Here is a 23226-nt window from a genome sequence, read left to right as displayed (position 1 = left end):
GGTCGACCTCCTCCTCCTATTTGTGATGCGCGTCTTGATGTTGTTCCACAAATGGAGGGACCTACAGTTGTAAGCCGACTCCGGCATTGCCTGCCGAGCGGCGACCGCTATTAGAAACCCCTTTTTCTTTATTTTGGTCTTTCTTCGAGATTCGATCCTACGTTCTCTGTCTGAATTCCGAATGGTAGTCAAGCACCAACCCATTCGGCTACGGCGGCCGCCCATAGTGCCATAAGTGGCATAAAATGTAATACGAGTATAATCAAATTGAATAAAGAAATTAAGAATATTTGTAAGCTGCTAAATGATAACCGAACGAATTATTTCTTATGATCCAACAATGAATCACCCTTTCCAAAAAAAATGCAACATCCGACTGAGTAGATAATTGAGCACTAAAGTGCCCTCTCGATAGATACAATTCATGAGCAAAAGTCACGATGATATATCACCACCTATTGTATACCGCAGCGGCTGGAACGGTAACAATATCTGATGAAATGCCTTTAATGATGAAGCGATAACTTTTTTGATTTGCGTATTAGAAAGAAGAAATGATAAAAAGCTTGCAATTCATGTCCTCCAAAAACACTTAGACAGTTTTAACTACATACACTCTAGTACAAAAAATAAAAGGGAATACTTTGCAGGTTTTGCAGTACTCGTACAATATAATTTATTTTTTATAATTTTAATGAATAGTAAAATCTGTATAAGTAGTTGTAATGAGTATTTCAAAAGACGAGCCTAGATGTTTAAAAATTAAACCAGAAAAAATTTAGATTCTTTAAGGTTACAACATTTTTATTCAAAATAGCCGTGCTCTTAGCGATTAAAAGGTGTTCAATTTAGAGTTGAACCATTCATCACATTTATTTTTAATTTTCAAGTGTTCGACACAATTGCGCTGTAATTTAGCTGTCCGAACACACCAGTTTGAGTGCCTCGCTGGAGGAGAATCTATCATGAGGGGATGCGTTCGCCATTCACTGCTGCATTGGCGCCATATTTAAGAAATATGGACCAGTGCTTCCTCCAGCCCATAAACCGCACCGAACGGTTGTTTTTAACGGATGCAATGGCTGTTTGTTGGTTCTTGAATGACTTCGGGTTGCTTTCAGCCCAAATACGGCAATTTTGCTTATTGACGTAGCCATTAAGCCGAAAATTGACCCCATCGCTGAATACCATAACTTGGCCTGAACGCGCCATGAACACTTTTCAATGAACGTCGAACGTCGTCGTCACTAAAGCGCCGTTTTGAAACCATTATGAGAGTTCCAACAATCAGATATCTACAACCAGCCAGAGCTGTTGATATAATGGAGAAGATTGATGGGATTTAGGTTGGCGCATTGCCCCAGACTGTCGAGGAAAGGAGCACACAATGATCTTAATCGTCTAGCTGCCAAATCCGGACATTTGCAGAGAAAATTCTCAACAGTCTCCTTCTCTAAAAGATCCTCACAGCTTCTGTAATGGGGGTTAAATAGTAACCCTATCTTTTCCGCGTGTGTGCCGATCGTCCAGTGACCGGTAAACACAGCTACGAGTTTGCAAATTGAATGGCTAGGAATCCAATGGGCTTTCTGAGTACTTCGTATATTGTACTGGTGCCAAAAGGTTTTCAAAAAACCACATGAAGAAATGGAGCTCCATCTATTCTGCGCTTTCCTGAAAAATAATTTGTTCAGTTCCCCTTTAACAACTGTTAGTTAGTTTAGTTCCCTACCTGGCAAGCTCATCAGCAATTTCATTTCCCTCTTTGTTCCTATGCCCTGGAACCCAGATTAGAGAAGTGTTACCTGCACACCCAAGAGATTTGATCTCCCCTTTGCAGGAGTGTAATACCTTAACTATTCAGAAAAGTGGTAAATTAAAGGTTTAGGTATAGGTGAAAGAGGCGTGACAGTTCCCATACAAATCAATACCTTATTATTGTATAGTTTCGAAACCATTTATGGTTGAGCAATGGGATTTGGCAGCGTGCTGCTGAGTTAAACCACTTTGGCACTATTTACTACAAAACGATCTTCTGCTGACTACATTGATATTGTCAGCCTGAACCACCGCGCCATAGGTTCAACATACTCCAGTCTGGAAAAGGAAGCAGAGAAAGAGGGTTTTACGGTGAAAGAGAGTAAGAGAAAATACCTGCTAACTATCATCTGGCCTGGATAACATACCTTCTAAAAAATTTACCATTTACAATGATGTTAGAATATTGCTCATTGTTGAATAATTTGTTGAATAAATTGGAAAAAGGCGAAAATCATCGTTATACCCAAAAGAGACAAAGATCCTACTGTTATAAATAACTCATGCCCCATAAGCCATCTCACTAATATCAGCAAGAAATATGAAGCTCTCATAAATAATAATATAATCAAGTTTTGTGTAGAAAATAAACTCGTAAGCGAAAAAAAGTTTGGTTTTTAATACAACCATTCTACCACTTAAGCAATTCACTGTCTCATCTTACACATAAACTGGAACTGGCATAAGTAATTTTCCACAGTCTAATAGTCATAGTAGAAGCACATACAAAGATGCCTGAACTGCAATATGAACAATCTTATAAATGAGCCATTCTACACTAACGAAGAGTACATAAAAAACTCTCTGGAACTATAATATGATTTATTCCGCCTGAGGCCTTTATCTATCTTCACAAAACCAAATTGGTGCAAAATAATGGGGTTCTACCGATATTAAAAAGGGTGGTTAAATTTCAAGGGCCGATGTTGAATGTGAACCACACCTAAAGTCAAGGACACCGTTGGACTTCTTTCTTTGGGGTTATTTGAAAGAAAAGGTGTACGTCGATAAGCCAGCAACAATTCAAGAGCTAAAGGATGAGATAATTCGGCACATTAACGGCATAAAACCTCAATTATGCCTCAGCGTCATCGAAAATTTGGACCATCGGATGGAGGTGTGCTGCCGAGGCTGCGGCGGCCATTTGGCCAATATAATATTATGTTCCATACGTAATTGAGCCATACCAATATTATCATAATAAAGAGAAATGACAATAGTTTTCTAAAAATATTGTATTTTATTCAAAATCAACACCGGTCCTTAAAACTTAACCAACCTTTACTATAGATACCGCACAGCTCTAAACCTGACGGAAATGAACTTAGATTCGATATGAGTATAACTTTCAAAAATTTTAAAGCATGAGAAGACATTAAATGTCAAAAAATTTTTAATGCTATGATTTTTAATTTGTATCGTCTGTTTTTAACTTATACCCCATAATCTTGTTATTTGTATAATGTTTTTTTTTATTTTTTTCATCATACTTCTAAAATAATCTACGCTTGTATTTACTAATGATTAATATGCAAACTCTCTTCGTAATAATTATTATCACAAACGTACATATGTATATAACATATTAGTCACAGATGCTAAGAGCTCAACTTAGGACATTGTATCCTATATTCTTGTTTAAATTTATTAATCTTGTTTATGTAGATTAAGATAATTTATGTACGAAATCTTTACAAATAAAAAAGTACCTGGTGTCAACATACAAAGCGTCCTCGCGTCTGGGACAACACGCCACGAATTGGAAGTGGTGAAGGACTTTGTTTATTTAGGAACGAGTGTAAACAGTCTGAACGGCGTCAGTCTAGAGATTAAACGAAGGATAACTCTCGCCAACAAGTGTAACTCAGTAGGGAATTGAGCAGTAGAACCCTCTCTCGAAAAACGGAAACAACGCTGTTGGGAGCACACTGGGAGCGTTCGAATAATCAGCAATAATAATTCGGTTTTCAAAACCGGTAGCCAAAAGTTCGAGTGTAACTTTGGCAGTGTGACAAGTTGCACCGTCCTGTTGAAACCAAATGTCGTCCATGTCATCCTCTTCAATTTTTGGAAACAAAACTCGTTGAGCATGTCACGGTAACGCTCGCCATTTACTGTAATCGCGGCTCCTCGCTCATTTTCGAAAAAAAATGGCCCGATGATGCCGCCAGACCAAAAACCGCACCAAACAGTGACTCGTTGTGGATGCATTTGCTGCTCTACAGTAACGTGTGGATTTTCTGAGCCCCAAAACCGACAATTTTGCTTATTGACATAGCCACAGATGTGAAAATCAGAAAAGAAAAAAACGACTCAACACTTTGGAAATAGGTTTTCAGTATTTCCCAATTTTGTTGAAGCGTATAGCGTCCCATTTCGTAAATGTCAAGCCTTTAAGTAAATTATGAACACATTTGACATGTCACTTGTGTTACCATTCTCAAAAAAATAGGTGGTTCAAAAAGCAAACGCTATATGGCCCACCCCGTAGTTCAAATTTAGAATATTCGCCTACATAGAAAAATATATAAGTATAAAAATCTACATGCTAAGAGACGCTCGGCTCGAGAAATGCGAAAAAATTATGGTTAATTTTAGTTAAAATTCTAGGCTTATAATTTCGGTTCTCTACCACTGAATAGGCCTCTTAGTGGTCAAATATTTATGTATGATCTATTAATATACGAGTATATAAGAGCAGTGTCATAAATTTGAGGTTTTGCTATATTCTAATAGTTTACAAAAATGTTATTCCGAGCTATATCACCATTCAAGAAATATTATACTAACAAAGAATTTATAGTTGGGCATACATGGCGTTTTTCTAATATAAATTACACACATACATACATACTTTGTATTTACTAACGGTGCACTGTTGATATAATATGCAATAAAACCCAGTAGAAGAATTTTTCGCAAGCAATCAGTTAACAAAAATATAATATGAAGTCAACGCTATACCCAGGGCGATATCGAGTGGCTATAATTGCTTGCGTTTTTATAATGCACAACAACATATTCTTGTCAGCAATAGAGATAATTGTCCTTATCATTTGCAATAAAATTTGTTTTAAACAGTAGATAAGCCATTAAGTTGCCTAACTATAAATGTCTATGCTGACACATATCAACATCAGTTTAAGACTTAACCACCTCAAACTGCTGTCAGCAGTCCGATCGGTGGAAATACGAGTATACGAGTACACAGCCCAAAAGGTTAGCACTTCAAGGATATTGGCGCATAGCAAAACATAAAAGACTTCAAATAATGAAATCAAAATTGTGTAGGATTTGTGTTTTGAAAAAAGCATATGCAAACATAAAAATTGGGTATTCATTCAAAAGCTTAGCGAAATTAAGAAAAGCTTAAAAAAGTGTATTGAAATGAGAATTTTCTTCGTCTGAAATAAATTATTAATATGAAGAGTGAAATGAAAATAAGTGTAATAATGCATCTATTGGACATGTCTGTTATTATTTGGGTGATTATGTCACCAATGAAATAAAGTGAAATATAAAATATATAATTTTTTTTCTTACCTCGATCTCGTCTCGATAGGCATACGTAATCCTGCGGCTGCGTTACCACCATAAAAATTGCCACACAAAAAGCCATTCAGTTGCTGTTATAGATTATTGGTGGAAAAAACAAGATGCCCCCTTGAATATGAGAAAGAGATCAGTGTAAGGGGGTTCTTTTTTTCTCTTTTTTTTTTGTTTGTTGATAAAGACGAAAATGCAAACCAGGCTGAAATTGTGAATAGTGTTTATGGTGCCTATACTGTAACATCTAATTACCTACAATTTTGATTTCGTCGACTCCGTTCAGGCATTTTTGATGTTAAAAAAAATGTCGCTAATGTCGCTAAAATCACAGAAATAATCGAGGTTAACCGACATGTTAGTATTCGTAGCATCGCCCAGGAGCTAAAGATCGATCATAATACAGTTTAAAATATTTGTGAAAAAATTTTACGCGAATATAATGGATTTCATTTCCCCGCAATAAAATAAATTAGTCTCGAAAACGTGTCCAATATTTTATGCTAATTTTTGCAAACTTTCTGAAAACAAATTTTTGGAAAAAGTAAAAAAAAATTGCTCCAAAATTATTAATAACAAATGAATACCCAGTGTCGAGGCGAAAGTATCATTGTTATGAATATAAAGTTCAAATTTCAACTCCATTAAACAATAAATGGAATCATCGTGTTAGAAGAAAACATAAAAAGTGCTCGAAAAGTGTAAATACCAATGAAACTATTTAATATAAAAAAATAACTTACGTAGCGTCAGGGAAGAAGCAAATTTGAATATATGTATACGAGGGTTGCCTTTTATATTTCGGGATTAGAGAACAAAAACAAATTTTAATCATCGAAAATCACTTTATTGTTTTTCAAAATATTCTCCATGAAGATTCATATACTTTTGCATGCGTTTGAACCAATTGTCGAAGCACTTTTGCCACTCTGAATGAGGTACCTCCAAAACATGCATTCTGAATGCCGCAACTGCTTCTTCAGGTGTTGAAAAACGTTGACCTCTCAGTTTGTTTTTTACGTACGGGAATAAAAAGAAGTCATTCGGTGCCAAGTCAGGACTATACGGCGGATGACCCATTAATTCGATGTTTTGGGTGCTCAAAAATGCAGTTGTTTGAGCCGATGTGTGAGAACTCGCATTGTCCTGGTGAAGAGTGATCCGTCTTTGGCGATTGGTTTTCCTAATTTCTTGGAAGACAACTGGCAAAGAAATGGTTGTGTACCACTCAGAATTTACTGTTCTGCGTTGTTTTAGTGGTACGGTTGCGACATGTCCAGTTTTTCCGAAAAAACAGGCGACCATTTGCTTGGAAGTGCTTCGTGCGTGAACAACTTTTGTTAGATTTGGCTCATCTTGAAACACCCATACAGTCGACTGCTGTTTACTTTCGGGCTCATACGCGTAAATCCATGATTCATCACCTGTCACGATGTCATAGACGTGTTTCGAAGCCCCGCGATCGTATTTTTTAAGCATTTCCTTCGACCAATCGACACGAGCCTGTTTTTGAGCGATTGGCAAATTGTGTGGGATCCAACGCGAACAAATTTTTTTGACAGTCAAATGTTTATGCAATATTGAATGTATTCTGGTCCCACTAATGCCTAAGATTGTCTCAATCTCACGATAAGTCACATTACGATCTTGCAATATCAGTTCGCGCACAGCATCAATGGTTTTCGGAACAACAACTGATTTTGGACGACCTTCACGAAATTCGTCTTGGAGTGAACTACGATCACGATTGAATTCACCATACCATTGATAAACACTGGTCCTTGATGGAGCTTCATCGCCAAAAAATGAATTAAGTTCATCCATGCAATGTTGCTGAGTTAATCCACGTCGAAAGTTGTAAAAAATAATCGGACGAAAATGTTCACGATTTAATTCCATTTTTGGACCGAGATGAATCTTTTAAGTTACTGTAAACAACACAAATAGCGCTGGTATTTCAAAACGTTCTGAGTACTTAAAAGCCAAAAAATGTCAAACTTTGCGATATAGCTGTCAGTTGCCAGATTGCAACACCAGGGTTGCCAAATCCTGCCAAATAAAAGGCACCCCTCGTATTTTGAAAAAATGTATGTCAATCGAGCAAAAATCCCTTCACTGAAGATTTCTTGATTTCCGACTTTAAAATTTCTTTTGTGCGTGAAACTTTGCCATGTAATTTTTTCGATTGTATTAAGGTACACTTTTTCGAAAATTTTATAAATAGAGTCATTTAATGAGGTGTATATTCGTGAAAGTTATATGCCGTCACTTACTATAATTAAATGATTTTGTCTGTTGCTATTTAATTTCAATTTTATTTAAAGATTTTATGCATTCGAATGCAGTTGACTGAAAAAATGTCGTTAAATTTCTCACTCAAAGTTGTATTTCACATCAGTTCAAAAATATTTGTTACGGCGTGATGTTGTTGTTGTAACAGCATAAACATTTCCCATACATATATGGGGAATGCTGCTGAAGTGACAGTCCTTGGCCCGATATAAATCCGGGTCGTTCCAGTAACGTAGAACCGACAGTCGTGGGAACGTGTCACGACGTGATAATTGCTGCCGCTTGCTATACTTATCTTTTCTGCACCAGTATGGATACGCTATAGACTTTCTGATCCGACATTTAATGAGAGCCTCCGCCCCGAAAGTAGACAAAAGCCAAACGTTCGGTCTTGCAGTAGTAATGCAAGAAAAGTGTGGTCAAAAGTCTGCCAAGCGAAGATAAAGTCTTCAAAAAATTTATTAAAATAAAATACAACAAATGCAACAAAAACTGTTCACATTATGAGTATTTTTTAAGAGTTTTTTTAACATGAAGAAAGAGTTGTGAATTTTATTTGCTTTAATTTTGTTATTAATTTTATTTTATGATAATTTCAAACCAAGAAAATCTCACATTATGTGATATTGAAGTCAGACCATACTTTTATAAGCCTATTTGGTGTAATCCCCTCCAATTAGAATCTACATTTTGAAAATTTTCATATTGAAAATATTTTTATATTGAAAAACAAAATATTAACAAATACTTTCCCCTACCTTCTCCTTTAAAGTGGCGTAGGGACATTTGCGCAGCATTTTGCTAAAACTAAAAAGATCGCCCAAGCCTACGACGGCCACTTTCAGTTCACGAAATGCCAGTATTATGCCTCTGTACTGCCTACCATTGATCGGAACATCATTTTAGGCAGTATACATGCAGTTTTTCGATTCCCATAACCGGGAAATTTTTGTCTTATGTTATATATTACTAGATTAAAATATTTCTCACCAGTTCCTCGTGCAATTCGAGCTACTCTTAGACCCAAACTGCGAAGCGCTTAAAATATTATTTCAATCAATGCACTTTTTGACACACACACACCTCACACTGTGCCACCTCAAGATTTTGTAGGCAGTCCAGATTTTCGGGGCGAAAAATCTAAAACTTCTAATCTCAAACTTTTTTTCTAGGAAGTAATAAAATGTTTATAAGAATTAAAGTAGAAGATAACATGTATTGATTACTTTTTCTGTTGAAATTCTGAAAAAATTTAAAATCCACCAAAATTTATGACATATTCGATAAGCAAAGTAATAAATATTGTAAGTGTTTGCTCGAGGATTATATAATATAATAAAAAACGCGCGTGTTTTAAAATCGTAAAGGTCTCATAAAAAGTGTTTCCGTGCTCTTCTGCATATGCATACACTTGTCGATATTGATGTGAGCTGTACACACAGACCTGTTGTACCCTCCATTTTTAGGGGTCAGTGTTCTCTCACCTCATTAAGGAAATGTTGTTAAATAATTAAATTCGTTTATTCAATTTTTTATTTAATCGGTTTTCTATAATTTCTATTTTTCGACAACTAAAGTTTTCATTTTCATTAACTGAGTAATTTTTATGTGTAACTATCATTACAACAACATTTTGACCAGTTTTGACTACTTCCATTTTTTTTAATATTCATTATTATTTTTTATTAAATTATAGTTCATTGTTAAAAAAAACATGTAAATTCCAAATTTAAGCTTTATACAAAAATCAGAAGAATTGCATAAACTCCTATTTAATTGAAATCCAAAACCTCGTAGTTCAGTACTAGGAAAGAATGAAGAACTACATCTCTTTAATCGCTCCTTTCATAACGTAAAATAATGAAATATTTATCTGTAATATGTATGTTGGTATATAAATTTCAGATGTCAAAACTGTACCTCATTGCCGCGGTAGTGGCACTATTGAGCGTCACCGTTCGCGCCCATCCATTCAAAGAGCTGAATGAAGTGATTGCAAATGAAGTGACTGGAAGAGCAACTGCTTCAGATGGCGAGGACTATCGTCTACCGACCATAATTCAACCATGGAATTACACACTCAAATTGGCACCATATCTGCAAGAAAGTGATGGCAACAAGAGATTCACATTTGATGGTGAAGTTACCATCCAAATTAATTCAACTGAAGCCACAAAAACACTAATTTTACATACGAGAAACTTAAATTACACAACCCGCGAATATTGGTCAGAATCTAATGCGACTAAAATCAATTTGGACAATTTCGAATGGAATAGTGTGACTCACAAAATACAATACAATTTGAGCACAGAGTTGGAAGCTGGTAAAACTTATTACCTACATTTCATCTACAATGGCACGATGGATGATGATATGTATGGCTTCTACCGCAGCTACTATGTTGATTCCAATAATGTCACCAAGTAAGTGAAACTACACATTTTAAACTCAGCGATTTTTTTAATTAATTAGAATACATTTTATTAATTTGACTTTCAATTATTAAGTTTACGAAACTGAAGAAATATTTAAGACAAATAGGTTTAATTGGCGTGTCAGGTTAAAGAACAACCTTGCTTCCTTTTTTAAACCTCATTTTCTCATGCCGATAAACACATTTTCGTGTTCTTAAAAACTATTATAACTAAACTTTCGACCCATGTTCGTATGTTTAAAAGTTGTTTTGTGTTGATGATAATCAAATTCATAGTTAGATTTAAAGTGAAGAAAAGCGAAGTGACATTTATTGCGACAAAAGAGCAACGTTGTGGTCTGAAGCTCTTAACTCCTGGTTCGTGTGCTGACTAAAACTTCCTTGAATGGAGTACGCCATGTTTATTATTTTTATTATATACATACTTATATTATGTATAAATGTGCATGTAATTGACGCCTACACACTTTTTTGACAGTTTATATACACTACATAAATTGCAAAATAGTAATTTTTTGTGCTGATTTATTATTCTTTAATTCGAAATTTATTTAAGCAAATGTAGGGGTATGGCATACTCCACCACACCACTTATTTTAATTCATGTAAAATATGTGAGCGCTTCCATGTACTTCGCGCATTATCGACAATTCTTCTAAAAAGTGTTTTATTTATAGACTTGAGTATAATAGGAAATAAACTGAAAAAGTTTTGAACAAAATTTACTAATGTTGAGATTTATTCAATGTTACAAACTTAGGTATAGAATTTATCAAAGTGAAATATAATCAGCTAAAAAAAATAAAAGAAAATATTTTAGAACAAAATTATATTTTTGTTGTTTTTTTAGCCGATTATATTTCACTCATATCGAGGAGGAGCTGCGCCAAACAACCATAAAAACTCATGCGCGAAAAACTTTTCCGAGCACTCCATCAATACCTTAAGAGCGGCTATTCTATGTGCACGAGTATAAATGTGATTTATTTTGTTTCCAGATGGATTGGTTCTACACAATTTCAACCTAATCATGCACGACGTGCCTTCCCTTCATTCGACGAACCAAAATTTAAGGCCACCTTCGACGTTACAATCAGACGCCCCAAAAACTTGACCTCTTTTGGCAATACCCGTATTTCGACAACAGTCACTGATGGGTAAGTTTGTACTAAAGGGTTTCCAAATAAATATTGTAAATCCTCTAAATGTTTAGCCTTCAAATGAACACAATTATTTAAAGTATTAAAGCTTTTAAGACATCTCCTTATCGGAAAACCCTTTGCTATATGCAATAACTTATTACTTATACATTCCAACTTTTATTATTACAGAGACTATGAGGAAGATATCTACGTAACAACTCCATATATGTCCACCTATCTATTAGCTTTCATCGTGTCCGAGTTTACGCAACGCAAAAGTGATAATTTCGGGGTAATTGCACGCCCTGAGTATTATAATCAAACTGAATATAGTTTCAATGTCGGCCAAAGTATTTTAAAAGAATTGGGCGACTACTTTGGTATTGACTATTTTGCAATGGGTAATGATAAAATGGATATGGCTGCCATTCCCGACTTTTCTGCCGGAGCAATGGAAAACTGGGGTCTATTAACCTACAGAGAGCGGGCATTGCTTTATGATTCAAACTCCACAACGGATAGTGCCAAACAATATATTGCCGCAGTAGTGGCACATGAGCAGACTCATATGTGGTTCGGTGATCTGGTGACGTGCGACTGGTGGAGTTACACATGGTTGAATGAAGGATTCGCTCGTTACTTCCAATACTTTGGCACACATATGGTAGATATTAGGTGTTAAATGATCGAACCATGTCTCCTTATAATTGTATATATCTCGCTGCAGGTTGAAACTGATATGGCTTTAGATAAGCAGTTCGTAGTCGATCAAGTACAATCAGTTATGTCCATGGACGCCACGAATAGCACCAATCCTATGAGCGATGAAGACACGCACACACCCTCCGACATAAGCCGTATGTTTAATAGCATTTCCTATAACAAGGGTGCCTCCTTTATCCGGATGGTAAAACATGCCATGGGCGAGGTTAACTTCAAAACTTCGTTGCAAACCTATCTCAAAACTTAGTATGTATTTGTATTATCAAAGTAGTTTGAAATTTGTGCTAACTAAACTTAACAACTTTCAATCTTTTTTTCTAGCCAATACAATAACTCCATTCCGATTTATCTTCTTCAAACTTGGCAAAATTATTGGCCTGCTTCAACCAAACAATACTCAGAGGCTGTGTTTAAGAGCTTCACGGAGCAAGTCGGCTATCCCGTCGTGACAGTAACACTGTCTAGTGACAAGAAATCTTTTAGCGTTAAACAGTCACGCTTTATGCTCAAGGATCAGAGCACCAGCAACACTTCTTTACTTTACACCATACCAATTTCCTATACGACCAGCGAAGAAAACAATTTTGAAAACACAACTCCTGATTTCTATTTGAATGCTACAACATCGGCATCAAATATAACCCTAAACAACAGCGTGGATTGGATCATTCTTAACATACAAGAGACTGGCTACTATCGCGTCAACTATGATCAGAGTACTTGGAGTTCTATACACGCAGCGCTGCACTCCTCGAACTGGAGTGGTATTCATGAACTGAATCGTGCTCAAATAGTCGACGATCTGCTCAACCTGGCACGTGCTAATGTTCTCGAGTACGACGTAGCACTTGATGTACTTGAGTATTTGGAGAGTGAAATCAATTACCTACCATGGACTTCCGCCTTCAATGGATTTACTTTCATTAACACTCGTCTGGGCAATGATACTGAGAGTTTCTACTCTTACATTATTGAACTTACTGAGACAGCATACAATCAACTCGGGTTCGATGAACGCTCGAACGATACCGCATTAGATATCTATAATCGTGCTAAAATTTTATCTTGGTCTTGCAAAGCTGGTCGTACAGAGTGCATTCAAAAGTCACAAGAACATTTTGCCAAAATTGACACGACTCCAGTACCAGTGAATATCCGTTCAGTTGTGTACTGCAATGCTCTGCGTTATGGCAATGAATCTAATTACGATAAACTTTTCAACAAATTTTTGACAAGCACTTCTGCCACGGAGCAAAACCTGATTCTCAGTACACTGGGATGTGTGAAAAACAGTACACTGATTGAGAAGCACTTCTGGGCCATTGTGAGCGATCAAATTCGTCTCCAGGATAAATCTACTGCAATGAGCAGCCTGTACACCGACAACAATGAAAATGTGGATCAAGTCTTCGAATTAGTTACCACAAACTACGACCAACTTGCAACTTCGTAAGTATTGTGTTTATACATATAAACTTATTTCAAAAAGTGTGTGTTATTAAACCGTTTTTTTTTTTTTTGTTTTTTTACAGGATGGGCAGCTATTCCTCCGTCGCCACAATTATTGCCAATATTGCTGCTCTTTTTACTACTCAAGAGCAACTACAGAAATTGAAGACGTTCAACGAAAATAACATGTCCAACTTTGGTAGTTCACAGTCAACATTGGTGGCAGCAGAAAGCACTGTTGAATACAATTTGGGATGGGCTGGCGACAGATTAGTAAGCTTCAAGAGCTATTTGGTGAAGCGCAAGGCAAACGGTGCTACTACTAATACAGTTGCCGTACTAACACTAATTGTATGTGCTGTCATTGGACGTTTCCTCCAGTAAATTTCGCTAGCGCTTCCATATGTACCTATACATACATTCCCAATCATGACTGGCATTAACAAATGCATATAGTTACGTATGGTAGACTTAATTTCTTTAGATTAAGACCTACTGAAAATATTCTTCTCCTTCTTCTTATTAATCGATTTTGTAAATATATTTATATTTTGTAAGTATGTATATGGATAAATATGAATGTGTGTGTAAGAATTCATCTCTTCAATAAAAATCCTCAACGTAGTTAACGAATACTTATATACAGGGTGTTTTTAGGTTAGGTGGAGTGGCTGTCCTACGACGCACCTAGGCCAGTTAGAGGCCCTTTGTGATACCACCGGAACTGTCCTATCCTACTCAACTTGGTCCTCTCTAAACCATTGTGTGGCCTTTAAAAAGCTAGCTATACTAGATAGTTTGAGATTTGCAACATCTGCAATGCTGTCCAGAAAAGCGAAACCGAGCAATCTCCACCGCCTTCTACACAGAGCCATGCACCCGCATAGAAGGTGTTCGATTGTCTCTACCTCCTCTATATCTTGACAGCTTCTACAGTAGTCATTAGATGGTGCCCCTAATCTACTGACATGTCTTCCTATTAGACAGTGCCCAGATAGGACACCTACTACAATCCTTAGATCCCTCCTGCCTAACTTAAGTAGACTCTTAGTGCGACCCATGTTCCATTCGGGCCACGCTTGCCTACTTATAGCGCAGGTGTTTAACTGCCTCCAGTTGGAGTTAGCAGCACTAATGGTGTATCTGTCTATCAAAAGTTTACATGTTGCCAAGGGCATAGGTATGTCAAGCCTGTCCTGACTAATTTGGAGCGAGGAGCCTAATCTAGCTAACTCATCTGCCTTACAGTTACCTTTAATGTTACTGTGTCCTGGCACCCAGAGTAGATTAATAGAAAAGTACTGTGCAAGTGTTGTTAATAATTTGTAACACTCCTTTACTGTCTTAGACGAGTGTTTGCTTGATAGAAGCGATTTCAGAGCTGCCTGACTATCGGAATAAATGAAGATATCCCTAACAGTGACTACGCTTTTATTTAGCATTAAAAGGCTTTCTGAGATTGCCAGGATTTCGGCCTGGAATACGCTACAATGATCAGGTAAGCGAAAGGATAAATTGGCGAAAATAGTTTCCGAATATACACCACCTCCCACTTGATCATTGAGTTTAGAGCCGTCCGTATATATACTAATCCCGTTTTCGTTGTTTGTTAACCCATTCACCCAGTCCTCTCTGGATGGAAAATGGACTGTATAAGGCCTGTCTAGGTATATATTCACCGAGTCACAAACGTCGGTGGTATTAGGAATACCTGGAAACATCCCAAGTATGCGCGAGTGTCCCCATTTGTTTGTCTTGAGCATCGATGATTCCCTCAATCTTAGAGCCGCTTTGGCGGCCAGTTGTCTACAATGTAGGTCAATTGGTAGTAGATGCAACATAACGCTTAGAGCCGAAGTTGGCGTTGTTTTGAGCGCCCCAGTAATACTGAGGCTTGCCGCCCTCTGAATACTCTCTAGTTTCTTAATGGAAGTTTTCTTATCAAGGAATGGCCACCAGACCAGGACTCCGTAGGTCATAATTGGTCTGACAATGGCCGTATATAGCCAGTGCACTATTTTGGGGGCTAATCCCCATTTTAAGCCTACAGTTCTCTTACAGGAATAAAGCGCCGTAGCAGCCTTCTTTATTCTTTCCTGAACATTCAGCTTCCATGAAAGTTTCCTGTCAAGGGTTAAACCTAAGTACCTGGCCTTTTCACCGACCAGCAAAAGAGTTCCGTTGAGTGTCAGAGGCCGACAGTCGGGAATTTTATATTTCCTTGTAAACAACACTAGTTCCGTTTTGGCCGCATTCAGGCTCAAACCACATGTTTTGGCCCAAGTATCCACATATTTTAAGGTTCTATTCATTAGACTGCAGAGGGTGTCTGGAAACTTCCCCCTTATTAATATAGCTACATCGTCCGCGTAGGCCACAACCTTAATTCTCCTCTCCTCCAGATCCAACAACAACTTGTTCATTGCTAGATTCCACAGAAGAGGAGAAAGTACCCCGCCTTGAGGAGTACCTCTACAGACAGATCTGCGCATCACCGAAGAGCCCAACGTCGAATTCACGAACCTGCTCGTAAGCAACTGCTCAATGAAATTCACAAAGGTTCCGGAAATGCGCAGGTCTGACAGCGTGTTCGTTATGACCTTAGGCAGGATATTGTTAAAAGCTCCTTCGATATCTAAAAAGGCTGCCAGTGAATAATCTTTAACTTCAAATGAGCTTTCAATTGATGTGACCAGTGAGTTTAGGGCCGTCTCTGTAGATTTTCCTTTACAGTAGGCATGTTGCGATTTGGACATACGTGAGTGGGGTATACCATTCCTGATAGCCGAGTCAATCAGCTTTTCTAATGTTTTCAGTAGAAAAGATGATAGACTAATCGGTCTGAAGTCCTTAGGTTTGGTATGCGAGCTTCTACCTGCCTTCGGGATAAAGATTTAACTGAAGAGTACTTTTGAAAATGGTTACTAACCACCCTGTGATATGAGCCAGAGGCTGCTGAAGTTGTGCCGGTATTATCCCATCAGGGCCTGGCGATTTGTACGGCTTAAAATTTCCTATAGCCCAAGTAATATTAGTTCCATTGATTATGTCTGAGATATCTGAGCTAATCTCAAATTCTGATGCTCTGGGGTTGCAAGTTCGGGTAGGGCCCGAGTTATAGACTTCAGAGCTCCCCGGAAAGTGGGTATCTAATAGTAAACTTAGCGACTCCTTGGTAGAAGTCGTCCAGCCGTTGTCTGGCTTCTGTAAAAAGCCAATAGATGTCGTTGATCTATCCAAGACCTTTCTTAAGCGAGAAGCTTCCGCTGTAGTTTCTATATCCTCACAGAACGACCTCCATGAAGATCTTTTTGCTTTCCTCAACTCCTTTTTATAGACTTTGAGTTGCTCATAATAGAAGTCCCAATCGTCTTCCAAATTAGAGTATTTCGCCTTATTAAATAGTGTTCTACATACAATCTTATGAAGGCTAAGTTCTGAGGACCACCATGGGGGTTTTGTCTTCCCCTTGTGCCTGACAAGAGGGCAGGACTTATTTAGCGCTTTACAACATGTTCCGGTAAACAAATTGACTAGCTTATCTAATTCTTCCTCGTTTTCTGGATAATAAGGGGGAATTTCGGGAAGATTTCTCTCCAACTCGTAATTATACATCTGCCAGTTGGTCCTCCTGTAGTTCCTAAAAATAGTTGGTTGAGGGATTTCTTCTTCTACTATTAGTTCAATATAGCGATGGTCTGAGAAGGAGTGCTTCTCTAATACTCTCCATTGAACCACCTTATCTATTAAACAATCTGAGACTAGGGTGATGTCAAGAACTTCCTGACGATTCCTGATTATAAAAGTAGGATCGTTCCCACGATTACATAACAGCAATTTAGTACATAAAATGTAATTGAAAAGTAACTCACCACGTTCGTTGATATCCGAGCTTCCCCATACAGAGTGGTGTGCATTCACGTCACCACCCAGTATTAATCTGCATTTGGAGGCTTCGCTGTCCGATATCAAATCTACCAACAGTTGTGGTGGTACAGGTTCTTCGTGGGCCAAGTACATCGATGCCATACGAAATTCAATGTCAACTGCTTCCCAGCTTACCGTCGTGAAGTCTTCATTGCTATATTTTGGGATTAAGAAAACGTTAAGTTTAGATTTAGCTAGTACGCATGTCCTACTTTTACCTGCACAGCTGGCAGCGTAAAGCTTATAGTGCGGAGCCCTCAATCCGCATATGCGCCCTTGTCTCACCCATGGCTCCTGAATGAGGACAATATCAGGATTTTCTGCCGCCATTAGTTCAACAAGGGCTGCTGTGGCTGCTTTACTGTGGTGCAGATTTATTTGAAGGAGCCTCATTGGTTACATCTGCGTCTACCTCACCCAGGAGCTCTTTCTCCGACAATAGGTTGGCAAAGTCTTCTGTCAAATCCACCCCAGAAGAAGCGTGTCCAATACTGTCGACATCGCCTATAGACTCTTTTTCTTGCACGTCCACCTCGCTAGACGAATCTTCATCATCAGCAAGCTGGCCTAACGTGTCACTTCTGTATGTCCTGATTTTAATCTTACAGAAGCCATAATTGACTTCGCCATCGCTCTTCGCCAATGGCTCTAGTGAGTCCTCAGTCAGCAGTAACATGACTTGCATAGTGGCTCTTTTCGACTCCACCTCGGTGGTTGACTTCTCCTCAAAAGACTTGACAAATTTCCATTTGTCAGCTGGAAGATTAGGATTGCATGCTCTTAACAGCTGCATGATATCCTCAGGCTCTGATGGAGTTGTTGGTAACCAAACTCTTGCTCTTGGACGAGACGGAATTTCCTTCTTCTCGACCACCGCCAGCTTGGCACCGGGATATACTTCGCCAACTTTAGAGATGGCAATCTTGTAAAGCTGCACCGACCTTTCGTCGTCGCAAGCAACTATCTTTATTTGACCCTGATACCATCCTGCATCTGTACAGGAAGGAGGAGGCCCAGGGTTGCTGATCATAACCTCCATCGCTACTTTCGTCAGCGCAGCATTCACCCATTTCCACTGGTTCTTGGGGATTTTTCCTTCAGGGTCGTTTTCGTCTACAACGCCTATTATGATGCGGTTTTTTGCAACCTCCGCAAAAGACTTGTGTGGCGTGACATTGTGCAACCTTATTTTCTTTGCCTGCGAGCTGTCCCCCTCGGCTGACCTCTGACGCTTAGATATGTCCGGATGCACCGGCGCTCAATTTGGAAATTGGGTAGTACCGCCTTCGCCCACTCGATCGCCTCTTGCAGCTCCTTAGTGAGTTCTTCCCCAGCTGGTGGCGTTGAGTGTACCCTAGTGAGTAACCTGGCCGCATTGCACCTTTCCTGGTACCCAGCCTTTGACGGGTCGGAAATTTTTATTGTAGGCCATTTCTGGACCTGAGAACTGCTTTTAGCGCTGACTGAGGTCGCAGTTACCTCAGCTTGACGACCAACTTTCGGTTGTCGCAACAGTTGCTTGTTTGGCTGGACCAAATTACCAGCCGTAGATTTGTTAGCCACCGAATTTTGACTAGGCTTGGCCTCAGTCGCAACTGGGGCTGAAGAGAGGCTCGTCAAGGACGCTGCCCTTTTTGCAGAGCTGGAAGCTCCTTCCGGTCCTTTAGCGGAGGAACCGGTCTCCATAGAATTTTTATTTTTAGATTTGCCAATATTCATTTTGGACCCACGAGTGTTGGAGAAGGAGAAGTCCGCCTACGCATAGCTCCAGGTACGTAGGTAAGGCTAGCTATTACGGAGGGCGCCAGGTATCCGTAAGCTCCGTTTACGACTGAGTTATTTTTGAAAAGGGCCCCCAGCCTGACAGATCCTCGGCACGGGTCGCATTACACCTTGATCCAGCCCTTTACCCCCGACCATGCTAAAGATACTCCGAATGATGTTGTACTATTGAGGAGTAGCGAACACCAAACTTTGTATAATTAGCTTAGCTAGGTACCTCCTATTTCAGGACTACTGTGGTACCTATTACCAGCCGGCACCCTCTGGGCGGGTTCAGTGGAGGATTTTTGCCAGCCTCTAGAAAAGAAAAGAAATCATTACTCATTGTTTTTAAGGCACAGGCACTTTCGTGTAAGAGATATCCCGTGAAAGCTGTTGTCCCAGTAAACTATGCTATTGATATGTGTATTCAGTATGCTCTGGCGCAATAATCCCTTACGCGTTTAAGCGCGAGTTTAACAAAGCGTGTCGGTCGTTTCTTTCTCGTGCTAAACAACGCCAGTCCTTCTCCACCTGATTTTTCCCCTTCCTCTTCCACCACCAGTTGGTATCGCATCGAATAATTTCAGAACCGGAGCGTTTCTTTCCATTCGGACGACATGACAATGCCAACGTAGCCGCTGCAACTTTATTCGCTGCGCTATGTCATCATAAAGCTCATACAGTTCATTTTTCTATCGCCGTCACGAACATGTAAAAGTCCAAAATTCTTCCGCAGAATCTTTCGCTCAAACACTCCAAGTGACGCCTCATCGGATTTTGTCATCGTCCAAGTTTTACGCCATACGTTAAGACGGACATGATGAGAGCCTTAAGAGGGTTAGTTTTGTTCGACGAGAGAGGACTTTACTACTCATTTGCCTACTTAGTCCAAAGTAGCACTTGTTGGCAAGAGAGATTCTACGTTGGATTTCAAGGCTGACATTGTTATCGGTGCTACTGCTGGATCCTAAATAAATGAAGTATCTTACAATCTCGAAATCATAACTGTCACCACTGACGTGATCGCCGACTGTTTATTTGATGACAAGAGGTACTTCGTTTTGTCCTCGTTCACCACCAGATCCATTCCCAGTTTGGAAAAGGCAGACCTAACAACGCGGTTTTTAAGGCCGACGATATCAATATCAATATCATCGGCATCATCAACATCAATATCATCGGCATACTCCGCACGCTCTTATAGAAAATTCGGCCTGAGCGATTAAGTTCTGCGGCTCGCATGTTCCTCTCCAACAACTGGTTAAAGAAGTAACACAACAGCGAGTCATCCTGTCTGAAACCTCGGAGAGGTCCTTCCCAATTCTGATCAGTGTTGCCGAATCAGCTACTTTGTAGCTAGATTTGGCCACTTTTAAAGGCCGATTGCTACAAAAATTTTAAATCAGCTATTAGCTACTAATTTAGCTATTTTCAAAAATTACAATTAGCTGAAATAAAAGTGAACAATATCGGAGTTGGTTGCATATTTGTTGGTTGCGATACTTTTTTTGAGAGAAGTTTTCCAACACCATTTGGCAAAGTGTGTTGCATCGATATCTTTATCGATAGCGATCACTCAAAAAGCTAATATCATTTTGCAAGCGTCAGCAAAGCATCGTTATGCCCAAAGAAATATATAATCAAAAATGCCGAGACGCATGGCTTACAAAGCCAGAATTCAAAGACTGGGTGAGAAAAGTGACCACAGATCCTACTGAAGTGTTCTGTTTTTAGTGCACAATAAAGGCCAAACTGTGTCATTTGCAAAAACATGCAACAACAGCAAAACATGTTTCCAATGGTAAGAGTTTTGGGCAGAGAAACAAAATTTCCTTCGAGGTGGACCCAGTACCCAAAACCATTGAGCAGGAGGTTGCGTTGTGCCTTTTTGTTGCAGAGCACACTGCTACTTCACAGGTTGACCATTTGTCAGAGTTGTGCGTTCGCAAGTTTTGTGCCAAACCGGAGACAGCTGATCTTAAATTACGACGGAAAAAGTGTGTAAACATTATAAAGAACGTTCTAGCGCCACACTTTTGCGAGGATTTGCGCGCGGATATTGGCGATGCCAAGTTTAGTTTGATAGTTGATGAATCAACTGACATTGCGATTACAAAATTACTTGGTGAGTAAATTTTCATTTCTATAACTGTTTTATTTTTAATTTTAATGTTAATTTTATTTAATGTGGTTATATAGGTGTAGTCATTAATTATTATTCGATAAGTCGTAGTTTGGTGGTGTCCACGTTTTTAAGCATAGTAGAAATCGACAGCGGTGATTCCATTTGCATAAGTGAAGCTTTGCTGAAGGAATTGAATAAATGGAAACTAGATGCAAAGAATGTAATAGGCATAGGAACCAACAATGCCAGTGTGATGGTTGGCTCCCACAAGAGCGTATACGTGGAGCTCAAGAAACATTCACCTGATCTACTACTCATTAAATGCGTTTGCCACTCTGTGCAGTTGGCAGTCAACTATGCGTGCAAGCAGTTTATGCCAGAAGATCTCGAGTATTTGATTTATGAGACCTATAATTGGTTCTCAAAAAGTTCTCATCGACAATCAGCGTATAGACAAATCTACGAGCTAATGAATAATGATAAGGTTTGGACTGTGTTTGTGTTCGGAACTTGTGTCGTCTTGTCTGTTGTGTTGTGTGTATTTTTTGTATACATTTATATACATTATATAATATTTTATTTTTTAAATTTATTCATACATATATATAATACAGACTCCGTTAAAAATTCCACGTGTTTGCGAGACAAGATGGCTCTCTATTGAGACAGCAGTTTCAAGAGTGATCGATCAATGGGAGGAATTAAAATTGCATTTCTCGATTGCATCAATAGACGAAAAGTGCACAAAAGCTAAAATGCTGCAATCCATGTATAACGAAAGAATCAACTATCTGTATCTGCTATTTTTACGGCCTATACTAAAAGACATGCAAAGAGTCAACCAAAGTTTTCAAAGCAAGAAACCAGATTCCACAAAATTGCTAAAGGATTTGTTAATTGCAATTAAATCACTGAAGCACACTATTATATCGCCGGATGATGACATCAATGTGCTAAATAGTGATTTTGAATCTTACGTTAAGAGAGATCTCTATCTTGGTTACGCATTCGAAAAGGAGTTAAAAACGTTAAGTCTGGACAGAACTGAGGAATCTCAAGTTCGAATCAAATGTACCGATTTTTGTATAGAATTAATACATCAACTGAAGAAAAGGTAAGCTTTTTTAAATTTTATGCAAAATTCGTTTTTTATCGTTTTTTTTCAGAATTCCAGATAATTTTGAAGTGTTAAATAAAATTGACCTATTTTCGGTCGGAAATGTATTGCGAGCCAAGAAAGAAAGTATTATTGAACTTTTAATTTTTTTTAAAGTGGAAGACGTCGACAATTTAAAAAGGCAATATGATAATTTGCAATATAATACCTGGCAAAATGTTGAAAATACGGAGAAGTTCTGGGCCGAAGTTTATAATTATAAAGACTCGACCTTTACCAATCCATATAAGGAGTTAGCTAGCCTCGCTCTAAAAATTTTGTCTCTTCCCTGGTCGAACGCTGAAGTAGAGCGTCTCTTCAGTCAGGTGAACTTAATTAAAACTAAATTAAGAAATAGAATGAACTGCACGGTGCTAAGCTCTATTTTGGCTATAAGGTAAGAAACAACTATTTTAAATATACATATATACATATTAATACGAGATTTGACTTATACATAGATATGGATTACGCCGACAGGGAAAATGTTGTTTCGACTATGATGTTCCGACAAAGTGCCTTAGAAAGGCTAATTATAAAAGCGATGAAGGAGTTGAAAATGATGAGTTGGTGTTCATCGATGAAATAATTACAACATTGAATTAAATAAGTTGAATTTTTATTAAAAAAAAATGTTTTCATTTTAGCTACTTTTTTTAGCTACTTTTTATGAACTTTTAGTTTAAAATTTTAAAGTCAGCTACTTTTAGCTATTTTTTGACCTCGCCTTAGCTACTTTTGCTGGAAAAGTTTCGGCAACACTGATTCTGATGGCGGTACTGGTAGACATCAAGGTCATTTTGCAGAACGCTCTGGATGTCAGTCACCAGATCACCGTCTTTGTTCT

The 23226-nt window shown here is 38.4% G+C and overlaps 2 protein-coding genes across 2 annotated transcripts; both read left to right on the top strand.

Annotated features, from left to right (window-relative positions):
* Positions 1-4971: 4971 nt before the first annotated feature.
* On the top strand, positions 4972-14046 carry LOC129235802 (membrane alanyl aminopeptidase-like). The gene is made up of 7 exons (XM_054869841.1): positions 4972-5037; positions 9562-10082; positions 11092-11250; positions 11425-11899; positions 11963-12204; positions 12280-13407; positions 13491-14046. The coding sequence occupies exons 2-7, from the start codon at positions 9562-9564 to the stop codon at positions 13789-13791; spliced, it is 2826 nt and encodes a 941-aa protein (XP_054725816.1). The 5' UTR covers positions 4972-5037; the 3' UTR covers positions 13792-14046.
* Positions 14047-20869: 6823 nt separating this feature from the next.
* On the top strand, positions 20870-22985 carry LOC129236817 (uncharacterized). The gene is made up of 6 exons (XM_054871065.1): positions 20870-20899; positions 21016-21223; positions 21298-21707; positions 21838-22337; positions 22390-22776; positions 22841-22985. The coding sequence occupies exons 1-6, from the start codon at positions 20870-20872 to the stop codon at positions 22983-22985; spliced, it is 1680 nt and encodes a 559-aa protein (XP_054727040.1).
* Positions 22986-23226: the final 241 nt, after the last annotated feature.

This window comes from Anastrepha obliqua, chromosome 1 (genome assembly GCF_027943255.1).
Source record: "Anastrepha obliqua isolate idAnaObli1 chromosome 1, idAnaObli1_1.0, whole genome shotgun sequence".
Classification (NCBI taxonomy): domain Eukaryota; kingdom Metazoa; phylum Arthropoda; class Insecta; order Diptera; family Tephritidae; genus Anastrepha; species Anastrepha obliqua.
Note: the sequence above shows the minus strand (reverse complement) of the source record. Positions and strands in the feature narration are given on the sequence as shown.